A 13,611-nucleotide genomic window follows, 5' to 3' on the forward strand; every position below is an offset into this window, starting at 1 on the left:
TGATAATAAAATCAATAAATCCTTGTGAACAAATCTCCGCTGTTGCCCAGTTCATTTATCCACCCATCAAACTTCCTTGAATAGTTGAAGATGAGTTTTGTGTTTCTTCATTTCTCATAAGAAGGAATTGATGGTATAGGCAGTTACTGCCTATTATGCCTCCCCAGCAGGTAAGAGGAACAACTGGCATATGAGTCATATTCTAAGGTTGAGGTGTTTCAGCCAGTGTTTACAGGGCAGAAACCATGTATTGAAGAGTGGGGATCTGGTATAAATGCTACCTTCTGTAAACAATGATTGCAGGTAATTCTTTTTTTTTTTTTTCTTCTTTTTCTTTGTATGGCAAAATGCACTAGTATGTAAGAGCAAAAGAGACTGCTTAGAATGAACTGGGAGAAATAAAAATAGCTACCAACACTTCATCAGGTTGGAGTACTTCTCCATATACTGTTAAAGTGGGCTGATGGTTTTAGTATATGCTTGGCACTAATGTTAAGCTAGTTCCTCTTACATAGACGTGTTTTTTATTTTAGCCTGCATTGAATTATTCTAGTATTTTTAATTTGTTTTTTGTTTGACTATTTAGGCTCTTTAAAAGTGACATTTTAACTGCTGGCTTGTGACATTATTGGAAGTTTCTTACAGGGCTAATTCCAAACAAAATAATCCTTTGTGGTTTAGGTTGCAGCTCCTCTGTGTGTCTATGGTTATTGCTATAGCAACAAGTTCCAGGTTAACATTTACTGCTCAGAAAAATTCCTAAGGCTGTTCGTAAGTGGTTTATGTCAAGTTACAGTATGAACAAAGATGCAGGAAAAGGGAACTGTGAATACCACTATTGCAATCAATAGTTTTCCCAGTGACTTTATAACCGGAGCAAGATCAGGCAGTTTGGGACTGTTTCAGCTGCACTGAAATCAGTGCGAGCCTTTCCATATTGGATTTTTTTAAGCCTGTTTATAAGTGGTACTTCACTTTCTTTTGAGGAGAGAGATTAAAAGATATGAGTCTCCTTATTTTGGGACACAAATCACTTTTTCTCTTATTTCAATAGAATGCTTTCAAGAAAGTGAACATCTCAAGGAAAGCCTCAAGTGTTGCCTGCTACATCTTTTTGGAGCCATTGTGGCTGGTGGACAGGTGAGGAGAATATTGGAAAATATTATAAAGTAATCTCAGCTATTACAACCTGTAGGGTTCATCTTCTGTTCCTCATGAAAATTTTATGGTTTATGGATTATAGGGTATCTATCAAAAGACAAGAGTGTATTGCAGAACAGACTGTATCAACAATATGAATATGGATTAGTTGGTTGTGTGTATTACTAGGATTGGGACTTCATTGTGCTTAGTGCTATGTTAGACTACTAAGAGACAGTTCCTGCCCCAAAGAGTAGTCGGGAGTTGTAATAACTGTATGCACGTGTGTATATGTGTCCTTCTTCCATGGACATAGCTATCGCCTCTCGTGGAGGTGAATTAACTACACCAACGGGAGAAAATCTCCTGTTGGCGTGGTAGCATCTTCACTGAAGTGCAACAACAGTGGTGCTGACACAGCGTTTTAAGTGCAGACCTGCCCTAAAACTAAATATGTTTTTCTCTGCTGGCACAATGAGCATAGTGTACTGAATTAAAGAAGTGTTTATGTCTGCTCGGTGCCAAGAAATTTAGAAAGAAGTGCAAGAATAGACTGGAATTGCATTGTGCTTCCACTAAATCATTTGGTCTGGCATTACTGAGGAAGGAATTTGAAGTATACCTGTGTAGCATAAGTGGCACAGAATATATGTGTGGGAAAGGGAAATGAGATCAGATGAGGAGTGGGATTAATCACTGATTTGGATTTGATTTGAACATCAGTCTCCTGTTCAGAATTTCTTGGATACAGCTTTGAAAAAAATGTTGCTGTCTGATTATGTGATGCTATAATGTGTCATGCCCATTCTGTCAAGTCATGTGATAAGTATTCAAAAGCAGCCTGCTAGCCGGGGCTTGGTGTGAGTGAGCACCATTTTAGTTTTTTTTAAACAACTGACAGGAGGGAGGTATGGGAATTTCTTCTTTCTGTGCAAGTCTAGTCCAGTACAATCTGACTGCAAATTATAAGACGACACCTGTCGAGGCAGAATAAGGCACTTTGATGCTTACCCGGTTTATCTTGTAAAAGGTTAACAGAGAGCACTGTGTCTTTAGAATAGTAACCCAACCTCAAACAAAAACACCACCGGGAGCTCTGGAACAATGTGCAGAACAGAAGAGGCCTTAAAAAGAAAATCAATTCTCCGTGAGCAAAGAGAATTTACATGGTCCTTGCTCACCACTGTAATACAGTATGTACTCCAATCACAGATAAAGATTGCTCTGGGTAATACAGGAAGGCTAGTGTTCTTAAAATGTTTATCATTAGTTAATTTTGTTTTAGGTTAAAATTCTGAACTAATTGAGAAATTTGGGGATATGTGCAAATGGGGGTCTGTATGAAAGTCTGAACTTAAACTGTACTCTAAATTCTGCTATGGCAAAAGATGTTTTCCACAATAGAATATGTATATTATCAGTATCTCTTTGAATAATTCAAATGCATACTAAAATTAAAAGCCTGTAACCAAAATAAGTAAACCTTTCACATTGAAATCAATGTATATTAGACATATGGCTAAAGAATATTAATTTAAAAACAGGAGAAAAAAAAATCCTAATCCCCCTCCACCCCACTCCAAACCGTGCTATTTCACCTTTAAGGTTACAGATTTAAACACCAAAAAGTCAAGATATGCAAAAGCTGAGGTTTAGACATTGCATACATTTATGTATAACATGAGTGGGTTAATATTACTAGAAAATTTTTATTGCATTTCTTTCAGAAATTTTTTATTAAAATATGTAACCCTAATATGTCATTAACAGGGTTTTTTTGTCTGTACATACATTATGTATTCACGATATATAAATATATGCTTTGAAGCCATTAGGCCTAATTGAGTAGAATGACCAGGATTTGGCCCAAAATATATATTATTCAACACAATCATAGTTGACTGAGGAGCTAAATTAAAAATGCTCTTATTAGTACTATATTTATTAGAGTTCAGATATCTTGCATGATGCAAAAATGAAACTTGTTGATTTTAAGTATTGGAAGAGGCTAGATATCCTCAGATTAAAGTACAATTCTTTTTATTGTGGATTTCAGAGAAATGCTCTTCAAGCCATATCTCCTGCCACCATGGAAGTCTTGATGCGTGTTTTGGCAGACTGTGACACTTGGGATGATAGGGATCCTGAGGAAGTGAGCAGGAAGGCAGAGCTGACTCTTAAGTGCCTGACAGAAGTAGTGCATATCCTTCTCACCAGTAGTTCAGACCAGCGGCAAGTGGAGACCAGTACCATACTGGAGAACTACTTCAAGTTGCTTAATTCAGACCATTCAGCATTGCCTAACTCCAGGAGATCCAGGCAGTGGGAGAATAGGTTCATTGCACTACAAATCCAAATGCTGAGTGAGTGATATATCCGGACAATTCCTCTAAATCTGTTTTGTTAAAATTTTCATAATTTTTTTTAAATGAAGTGATTTAAGCAAGTATAAGTATAATTATTCAAGTGCGGTTTCTCTGTTATTTAGGTAAGAAATTGAGAATTTTTTTGTTGTTGAAATTGATTCAAATATGTTCCAATTTGCTTTTAATTCAAAAAAATATTAATCAGAATGTACTGGTTACTTTTTGGCTTAAGGATGTCAGCCTACAAACAGTTTAGGGGCAACAAAAAAAGATCAGAAGATCTAGTACCTGTTATGGACTTCCATTGAGAAGTTATTTGACAACAACTTCCACACAACAGTATCTGGGAGATTTCAGTTAACCCCTATAAAAGGGATAAAAAGGGAATACCTGGAATATATGAGCGATTCCAATGTGGTAGCTATTTGTAATTTTTAGTTGTGTAATTGGAATTATTGCACAGAACCACAGAAATATAGGACTGGAAGGGACCTCGATAGGTCATCTAGTCCAGTCCCTTGCACTGAGGCAGGACTAAGTTTTATCTAGACCATCCCTGACAAGTATTTGTCTAACTTGTTTTTAAAAACTTTCAGTGATGATTCCACAACCTCCCTAGGTTGCATACCTTAGATGAGACAATAGTCTTATACCATAGGATATAATTCATTGGTTTGCATTCATTTATGATTTGTATTTTTTAAAGTTGATGTAGAGAATGGGAAGACGTAAATAAGGGCATTTCTTGCCCACCAATACTTTCATTTTCTCAATGTTTTGTTATCCGTGTGAGATGATACTGACTGTTGGCAAATGAAATAGGACTGCTTCAGAATGTTGAGGAATAACTGGCTGATGAGGAAGCAAATATTTATACATGTTTTAAATAAGAAGGCATGCTTTTTATACACGTGCAAATGACAGTGATTTTAAACTGAGCCTCAGAACAATTGAAGCTATTCTGTAGCTGAAGTTTCCTCCAGATACACAGTAGACTACATGTTGGTTTCTGCTGCTTCAGAATGTTTTGCTCAAGGCCTGGTGTTTTATGCTGGAATTCACTTCCTTGTTTATCAAAGCATTCATCATTTTTTAACTGCTTCTCAGTGCATAAAATTTTTCCATGGAGCCTTCTATGTAGTGTTTCTATATTTGTCAACAGTATAATGTTAAAAAAAAATGCTTAAGGATTAGTGTAACTATTTATTTTTGTGATTTTTATTTTGATAGACACCATCACAGCCATGTTAGACTGCACTGATAGGCCTGTTCTGCAGGCCATTTTCCTTAACAGTAACTGCTTTGAGCATCTCATCCGATTGCTGCAGAACTGCAAGGTACATTTTTTCCATAATTAATAACTTCTTATTTCTGATCTCAGAAAAATGTCGTGCTTCTTGTAAGAGTTCAGTTTTGTAAATCATCTTTGTGTCTTGGCTCTAAATTAAATATAATCCTTGTGAGTATCAAGTATGACTTGTACCACTGACCTGGTGAATGTTTCAGAAGCTATAAATATGTGTAATTTATGAAGTAGAAGTACATCTTGTCTTCAAAATATATTAACCATAATAATACAATATGCTTGTATTGATGATAAGGCACTAAGTAGTGAATGCTCAAATTTCTCTTTGAGAAATGCCTGTATATACTCCTAATCCGTCTCTAACTTTTGTTTAGCTTGGTGTCAAAATCAGTCTTTCATACTATGAGAAGTCACTTATAACTGTTAGCAGATGGTGGATTGATTTCTAATTTCAGGGATGCATTTCTCCATTTCATAGAATCGTAGAAGATTAGGGTTGGGAGAGACCTCAGGAGGTCATCTAGTTCAACCCCTTGCTCAAAGCAAGACCAACTCCAATTAAATCATCCCAGCCAGGGCTTAGTCAAGCTGGGTCATAAAAACCTCCAAGGATGGAGATTCCACCACATCCCTAGATAACCTATTTCAGTGCTTCACCATCCTCTAGTGAAATAGTTTTTCCTAATATCCAACCTACACCTCCCTCACAGAACAAGGAGTGAAGGTCTCAAGTTGCAGTCATCTACCACCACTGAGAACAGCCTAGCTCCATCCCCTCTGGAACCCCCCTTCGGGTAGTTGAAGGCTGCTGTCAGATCCCCCCTCACTCTTCTCTTCTGCAGACTAAATAAGCCCAGTTTCCCTCAGCCTCTCTTCATAAATCATGTGCCCCAACCCCCTAATAATTTTCATTGTCCTCTGCTGGACTCTCTCCAATTTGTCCACATCCTCTCTGTAGTGGGGGGCCCAAAACTGGACGCAATACTTCAGATGAGGCCTCACCAGTGCTGAATAGAGGGGAATAATCACTTCCCTCAGTCTGCTGGCAATGCTCCTACTAATGCAGCCCAATATGCCTTTAGCCTTCTTGGCAACAAGGGCACACTGTTGACTCATATGCAGCTTCTCATCCACTGTAATCCCCAGGTCCTTTTCTGCGGAACTGCTGCTCAGCCAGTCGATCCCCAGCCTATAGCAGTGCATGAGATTCTTCCATCTTAAGTGCATGATTTTGCACTTGCCCTTGTTGAATCTCATCAGATTTCTTTTGGCCCAGTCCTCGAATCTGAGTAGGTCACTCTGGACCCTATCTCTACCCTCCAGCATATCTACCTCTCCCCCCAAGTTTAGTGTCACTCGCGACTTTACTGAGGGTGCAATTCATCCCATCATCCAGATCATTCATGAAGATGTTGAACAAAACCGCCCCCAGGACCAACCCCTGGGGCACTCTGCTTGATACCAGCTGCCAACTAGACATCGAGCCATTGATCACTAGCCAGCTTTCTTAAAAAAAAGAAAAAATAAATAAATCACTGGTGTTCAGTTGCAAGGGTTTCAGAATATTTGGTCTGAATTCCTGCATAGCTGAGATTAGGAATGAGTTTAATTGGTTACAAAATGCTCTTCTTGGACGCCTTTTCTTTCTAGAAAGGACATAGTATTCATATTTCCTACTTTCTCTGGTTCCATATTAATCCCAGATGACCATTGATTGTAAGCCAGTGCCTTTCACTGAAGTTGTTATGCTTTTATAAGATAAATTTTTCCCAAATAGAAAAGGACATAAATAGGAATACTGCTTAACTTCCTGGAGTTTTATATTTCATTTCTATTTTGTCTTCACAATGCATGTTGTTGACGTGGCTGTCTTGAACACTTCTAGATAATTTCATGCTAGCTAGAAAGTGTGAATTATTGTACAATATTCCATTTAGTTAGAAAATATTTGAATGCAACAGTACTTTAAAATGCCCACGTGTACATTTTGACCTAGTCTTTTTTTCTTTGATTTAAGTCAGGGACAAAATTCTGATTGACTTCAGTGGGAACCGCATTGAGTGTGTTGTATAGTTTGTGTTTTTAACTTCTTTTAAAAGTACTTTATTTGTCCTTTCCAATGTTTTTTGCACTTCCTTTTGGGAGTCTGTACCTGTTTCTCTACTAATCTTATACTCTTTGCAATGCTGCTGTAAAAGAGAGATTTATGTTTTTCTAGTCTGATTCTTACATTATCATACAATGGTATTATTTAGCTGGTTCATGGGCACTCTAGGCCTGCTCCTACTCCCATTGACGTCAAACTCCCATTGACTTCAATGCCAGCAGTATTATGGCCTATGTTTTAACCATTCTTCTCTCCTTGAATTTCACTCTACCTTTTTGTCATCAGAACTGTTCACCAAGTTACATCTCTGTATTGTATATTGGCTTGTATATTACTATTATTATTACATGGAGGGTTTCTTTGGTGTTGTCAAATTTGTGCAAGTGGTTTGCTTTTTTACACTCTGAATGACCCCAAGGACAGGGTCATGTGTTTTCCACAAATAGTACAATGCTCTTCAAAGGCTGACAACAAAGATGAAGTCAGTTGTAAGGTTAGTACATTTCTTTTGTCAAATGCCTCCACTAACAAGGTAGAATCTTGCTAAAAATAATTTTCCTCATTCTTGAAAATCTGTCACACTTCTGGGTTCGCTAGTGACACCCCCAGTGTATAACACCACAGATAACAGAAGAGTCAGCAGTTGTTCTTGACACAATAGAATGTGTTGTGTGTCTATGAACCTGGAGACCAGGAGACTTGCAGAGAGGGGAAGGAGTGAAAAAAGAAGTCAAAACTGATATCTATTATGAATACTCCTAGGAGCCACATAATAGAGGCATATTTCTGATCTTACCTCAGAATTGTCTTCAGCTTTGCAGATCGTCTTCAGAGAAGATAGACGAACTTCAGCTAAAGAATTCAAAGCTTATGGAAGAGAGAGGTCTTCTCTTGACTTTTTTGAGGGGCTGGGGACCCAAATCATGAGGTTTTTTTTTTGAAAGCTGTTTGTCCACTTCAGATGTTGATCTGAAACCCAGTTTATCTGATCTGAAGCCCAGTTTATTCAGGAGTGTCCCCTGAAATGTTGAGGTAACTGAGGTTTCACTTTATATCTGTTGAAAGGAGTTTTATTCGTACACTAAGAACATCTGCCACCACTTCTTCATATATCTTGAACATTTTATATTGATGGGAAACTTTGCTTAAATATAGATCAGATTTGGAGAATAGCAGTAGTTACTATGCTGAGCCTTACGTGGGCTGAAGAAAACATTATTATTCTATGAATCATCATCTGGATACAAGAATTCAAAACCAGAGAGAGCCATGTACTTGAGCATTTTAATAAATACATGGTTTTAAAATCTCTAGTTGCTTATTTTTCTCATTATATATCTGTTATGGGAAATGAGTTAGAATGAGTTTGTTTTTTCTATGTCTATTCTTGCCTCCTGTTCATAATTTATCTTCAGTTGCTAATGCTCTAATTCTCTCAACATATTATAGCTATTCTGTAGTGTTACCAAAAGTATAACAGCTTTGGTCATGACAGATGCCTTTCAAACTAAGCAATGTTTCTAACTTTGTGGGGTTTTTAATACTTTTGTAACACAGAGTAGTATCTTTGATTGTTGTCTTGTGTTTGCCCTTGATTACTGAGTGGGGTTCCATATACTGAACACACAATCTTCAGTGAGCACAAAAGAAGTGGTTTTAAAAAGTAGTTTTTCACGTACCCTTTCATTTTTCTGATGGATAATTTTTCTCTGAAATGTGACAAGCTGTCAGTCTCCTCTGTTTTCAGAAGTCTTTTTTTAATTACTTGGTCTGATAAACTATGTATTTCTAAGAGCTTCTTAACTTGCAATCTAAAAGCAGAAGAGGGCAAAGCTTCAGAATAGATACAGCTTTGGGTGACTGAGTTAAAGTTCTTGCCAAGCTGCCAACTCATCTGGATGACTGAAAATTTCCCACCATCCTTCCAGTCTTGAAGATTGTGTCCCTCGCAAAGCTGCTGCCATCGCTATCTCTGGATTCTGAGTTGTTGATTTGCAGGCTTCCTTAGATTGTTAGTGTCACTTAAGTCCTCCTACAAGATGAAACATAAGTAGAGAAACTAGGAGGCTGTGCTTCCCCCTTCCCTTTGTGTTTCTAACGTCTTACAGTCGTCCCCCCTCCTTTTTTTAATGTGAATGTTGAGAGCCTCCAGTCCTGCACTTAGTCACCATGCATCTAAGAACACTGGGCCAATAACAAAAATAACTTGTAATTAGTACCATTTCCGTGTCTCAGCAATTACATCTTTTGTTTTTTTCTGGAAAACAAAATAAGCTAATGAATATTTAACAATAGTTTGATGTAATATTGGAAGAATTAACAAAAGACTGATATTTGTTAAGAATTGTGTAACTCACCAGTGTGAGATCATGTATGCTGTATGTGAAACATAAATTCATCCCAGGCTTCACGATAATAGCTGCAGGTAATGTTTAATATTCCTCTTTCCGTTATTCTTGTCTCTGTTTCTAACAGCTGTTTTTAAATGCTAACAATAAGGTGGCAGACAAGAGTGAAAAAGACCTTGCCAACAAATTACTGACCGAAATGAATGGGGACCAGGTACCTACACAATTTTGCTTCACTTGAAGCCAAGACAGAGTAGCAGTCAGTGGGAAAAGTGATTCCTGTACTTTACCTTATCCAGATGGATGAATTCTGACTGCTGCACAGACCTATGCTTGTTGTCTTTGGAAAGTAATCTTTTATGATAAGCAAATTACACCCATGACTTCACATGTATGGAGATGCTTCAAGTTTTAAAAATATTAGGTACAAATTGTGCTCCTTTTAATCTGAGGAGGGTGAAGTACAGGAATAGAATCCCAATATCAATGCTATCAACCTGGTGGTGATTTCGTTTTTTCTTTTTTGCTTCTTTGTCTCCGCACGGTGGTCTATTGGGTTCTGGGGCTTTGTTTGTGAATCTGTATGGTTGTAGTTGATGTCCTGATTCTTTGCTTGTCATCAAGAACAGATGTTCACAATACAATGGACAGGCTGAATGTGGGAGGTGAGAAGAGTCTGTTGTCTTGAATTTCCATTAGCATAATGGAAAACATCAAATGCAAATTCTTATTGTACCACTCCGTATAGTAGTATGGAGGATGTTACTGATTTGTTCTCATTTAAATAGATAATGCATTGCTGAGCACAGGAAAGTATGTAGTCTAGAAATCTTGATTCTGTTTAAAATAGCCAATTCTATTGGTAACTCAGTGTGAGGATCTGCATGTAAACATTTATTCACTAACATTGTCTTCTGATTTTGACTTCTCATTGTCCAATATGCAATATAGTATTTCAGAGACTGTAAGGTTGACCAGTGGAACTATGCAAATGAACAGACTCCATGTGACAAAGGGACCTGCTGGTATATGGCACATAATTTTCTGTTAATAAATTATCATGAAAAATATCAGTATTCAGAGGAATTAACTAATAGAAAACATAAAAGGGAAAGGATTATTTGAGACTCATTGGGTTTGGAAGCAGTGTTTCATCCTCTGGGATGGATGTAAGAGACGATGAAGTTATTGGACTGTGCTGGTATAACTAATCACTTCTAATGTGTGTGTGTGTTGCTTTGGTATGTGCAGGAGCCTGCACTGAGATTAAAATGATGATCATCTCCATTTGTTTAAAGAACTGATTGTCAGAAAGCTATACACTCTGCAGTGCACACATACAGTACAAGGGGTTGGTTACTTCCTTTTCCTCCCTCCCTCTTGAGATTGTCCATTAACAGCATGAGGAAAGTTTGTACATTTGTCCATCAGAACCTTTTACTGTAATGTGTGTGAATGCTTCTTTCCTCTTCTTGAACTACATGGCTAGTTTTCTGTCATTGTGTCCTTTCTTGTAGGTTGTGGTGTCATGAAATCCATGTTGGTGGGGAGATGATTGTAAAGCATGTTAATTAACTTTGGTTTTCATCCAGGCAGAAGTGCGCAGAATATCCTTCAGAGCAGAATTCTATTTAATATGTTTGTAAATAACACCTGCCTCTGTTGCTTTCAGGTGTTTCAGGGACAACTAGACTGCTTGGCAGTATCCACCATTCAAGCCCTTACAGCAGTGTTGCACAAATCTCCAGCTGCGAAGGTAAACATACACACTCATAGGTCTGTTTATGGCAGCCATCTTTGTCATTTCTTGTTAAACATTTTAATGTAAAACCTTGAAGAATTGTTCTTACGATTATTATTATTTATTGACAGTGTGCCACAACCAGATCAAGAAACACTTTGTGCTTTTCTTCCTCATGCTCTTCTTATGGACAACATCATAATTTGGGCTGGACATTAATTTAATTTTATGTAAAGCTGGAACATGATTTCTGGGATTAGAGCTAATTTGATTGGATAATAAAAGACAGAAATTTGAAAAACTGTGTGTAAAGTAATATTCTCTGACAACCTTTTCCAGCAGTGAAAATTGCTCTAAATCCCATAAATGTTTGAAGGGGCACCTACGTACTGCACATTTTATGTGAATTTTTCAACAGTGACTTTTTTGCCTCGCACTACTTTATTCCAGAGGCACTTTACATAAATCCTGTTTCTTCCAACAAATTCACTCATATTTAAAAATGTGTTTTCCACATTGTACAAATAACAATTGAAAATACCTGTGCAAAGGGAAGGGAATTCACTTAATAGGATGTAACTGCTGTTCATTAACTAGTAAATAGATGTATATAAATGTGTAGATTTTACTGCTTGAGAGTTGTTTTCCATAAATTCAGTGCAAGGTAACCAGTTTTCAGAATACTTTCCCATATTTAATAAAGTTTCTATCTTAAATATTTCTCTAATATGATTAATTTAAAGACATTTTTCTAGGAAAATATTTTACTTCTGCACCTACTTGTGTTTGTTTTATCTTTATTCTGTAGGTTCAACTCAATAGAACAATTGGTTTTTTGTAATAAACTAAAAAGACTAACATTTTGAAGTATATTAAAACAATTGTATTGGAGATTTTGTTTATGGTCTATAACAAGTAAAATAAAGCTCTTCTCTGTGCCTGTGCACTTCTGTTGTAATTTCAGCAGCTAGAATTAAAACATTTATTCAGCTACAGAAAATATTTTTGCATGACATAATATTATATGCAGTAGTGTCATGAATCTATAACTATAGGGCCTAATCCAAAACTCGTTGAAGTCAATCAAAAGACTATCCTTAACTTCTCTAGCCTTCAGATAAGGTTTGTAGTATGTTCTCATAAAGGGTAACCTAACAATAGAGCTAGTTTTGTGTTAAATGAGGCCCCATTATTGCAGGTAAGTAATTAGCCACTAGAGTTTAGTTGTGTCTGTCTTTTATTATCACCAACAGAAGTTGGTCCAATAATTACCTCCCCAGCCTTGTCTCTCTAATATTCTGGACTGACACAACTACAACCGCACTGTATACTTTTATTAATGTTACTATTTTTTTTTTCCTCTTCAGGAGGTCTTTAAAGAGCGGATTGGTTATGCACATATCTATGAAGTACTAAAATCTCTGGGTCAGCCCTCGCGAGAGTTGCTAGAAGAACTTATGAATATGGTGAGACATGTGCTTGCTTTGAACATTATCTAAAATGACTGCACTCCTAGACAGCTTTTCTGCCCCTATTTCGTTGTTGTAGGCCAGTAGTTCATCTTTGTGTTCTATGCTCTTTTTTTTCCAGGCTGCTGAAGGTGATCACATGTCCGTTGGAATTTTGGGCATTAGTAATGTCCAGCCCTTATTGCTGCTTATCCAGTGGCTTCCAGAGCTAGAATCACATGACCTGCAGATCTTCATCTCAAATTGGTTGAAGCGAATCTGCTGTATTAACAGGCAGAGTCGTGCCACGTGTGTCAATGCAAACATGGTCATCCGCATCCTTGAGACATTAAACTTTCACTCTTCACTCCATCGCACTTGTGCAGAGAACCTGATTGCCCTCCAGGGTTCTTTGGGAAGTCAGTCGATGAGCTCTGAAGAATTGCATCGACTAATGCGACTCTTGAGGACTAATGAACCAAAGCAGTCTCACCCTTACGTCATCACTGTGATGCGTGCAATTCTGGCAATGGCTCGGAAGCAAGGCCTGGACAGTGCTATGCAATATTTCAACTTGTCCCCCAGCATGGCAGGAATTGCTGTGCCACCTATTCACAAATGGCCAGGGTCTGCATTTTCCTTCAATGCTTGGCTATGCCTAGACCAGGACCAAGTTACACCTGACATCACCAGCAAGGGAGGAGGCAAGAGGAAGCAATTATACAGGTATGCTTGCTGTGATTACTTTGGTAATATGCATCCCATGGCATACTTGGTAGCAATGCTTATATTTATATAGCACATTTCATACCAAAATACTTGATAAATTGAATATCTGTTGAGTTTGTAAACAGGAATGGCTTCATCCACCACCGAAGACATGACTATGCTACAGGAATAGCCATGCAAATGCATGGTTAAGGGTTTCTGTATTGGGACAATTATACTGCTAGTGTGGATAGGAAAGTGCAATTCTATAACTATATTAAGATTAAATTATTTGGGTAATGCATATTAACATATGTTTTCATCCATGATGGCAGTAAAAAAAAAATAAAGGACCCCCGAATTGTGACGGGTAACCATGCATTAGCATAGTTCTTGTAGCGTATAGGGGCTATAAAATGTAACTGCCTCTGGTTTTAATGTAGGTAT

General features: G+C 37.5%; 1 protein-coding gene across 1 annotated transcript in view; it reads left to right on the top strand.

Moving 5' to 3' along the window:
- NBEAL1 (neurobeachin like 1) overlaps positions 1 to 13,611 on the top strand; it is a 139,298-nt gene that overhangs the window by 36,456 nt on the left and 89,231 nt on the right. Inside the window, exons 8-13 of the mRNA XM_084643634.1 lie at positions 1,055 to 1,140; positions 3,197 to 3,503; positions 4,737 to 4,843; positions 10,940 to 11,023; positions 12,376 to 12,474; positions 12,599 to 13,182. Coding sequence (XP_084499760.1) covers positions 1,055 to 1,140; positions 3,197 to 3,503; positions 4,737 to 4,843; positions 10,940 to 11,023; positions 12,376 to 12,474; positions 12,599 to 13,182 — 1,267 coding nt within the window. The remainder of the gene's footprint in view (positions 1 to 1,054; positions 1,141 to 3,196; positions 3,504 to 4,736; positions 4,844 to 10,939; positions 11,024 to 12,375; positions 12,475 to 12,598; positions 13,183 to 13,611) is intronic.

The sequence above is a fragment of the Lepidochelys olivacea genome (assembly GCF_965140295.1).
Source record: "Lepidochelys olivacea isolate rLepOli2 genome assembly, chromosome: 11".
NCBI lineage: Eukaryota > Metazoa > Chordata > Testudines > Cheloniidae > Lepidochelys > Lepidochelys olivacea.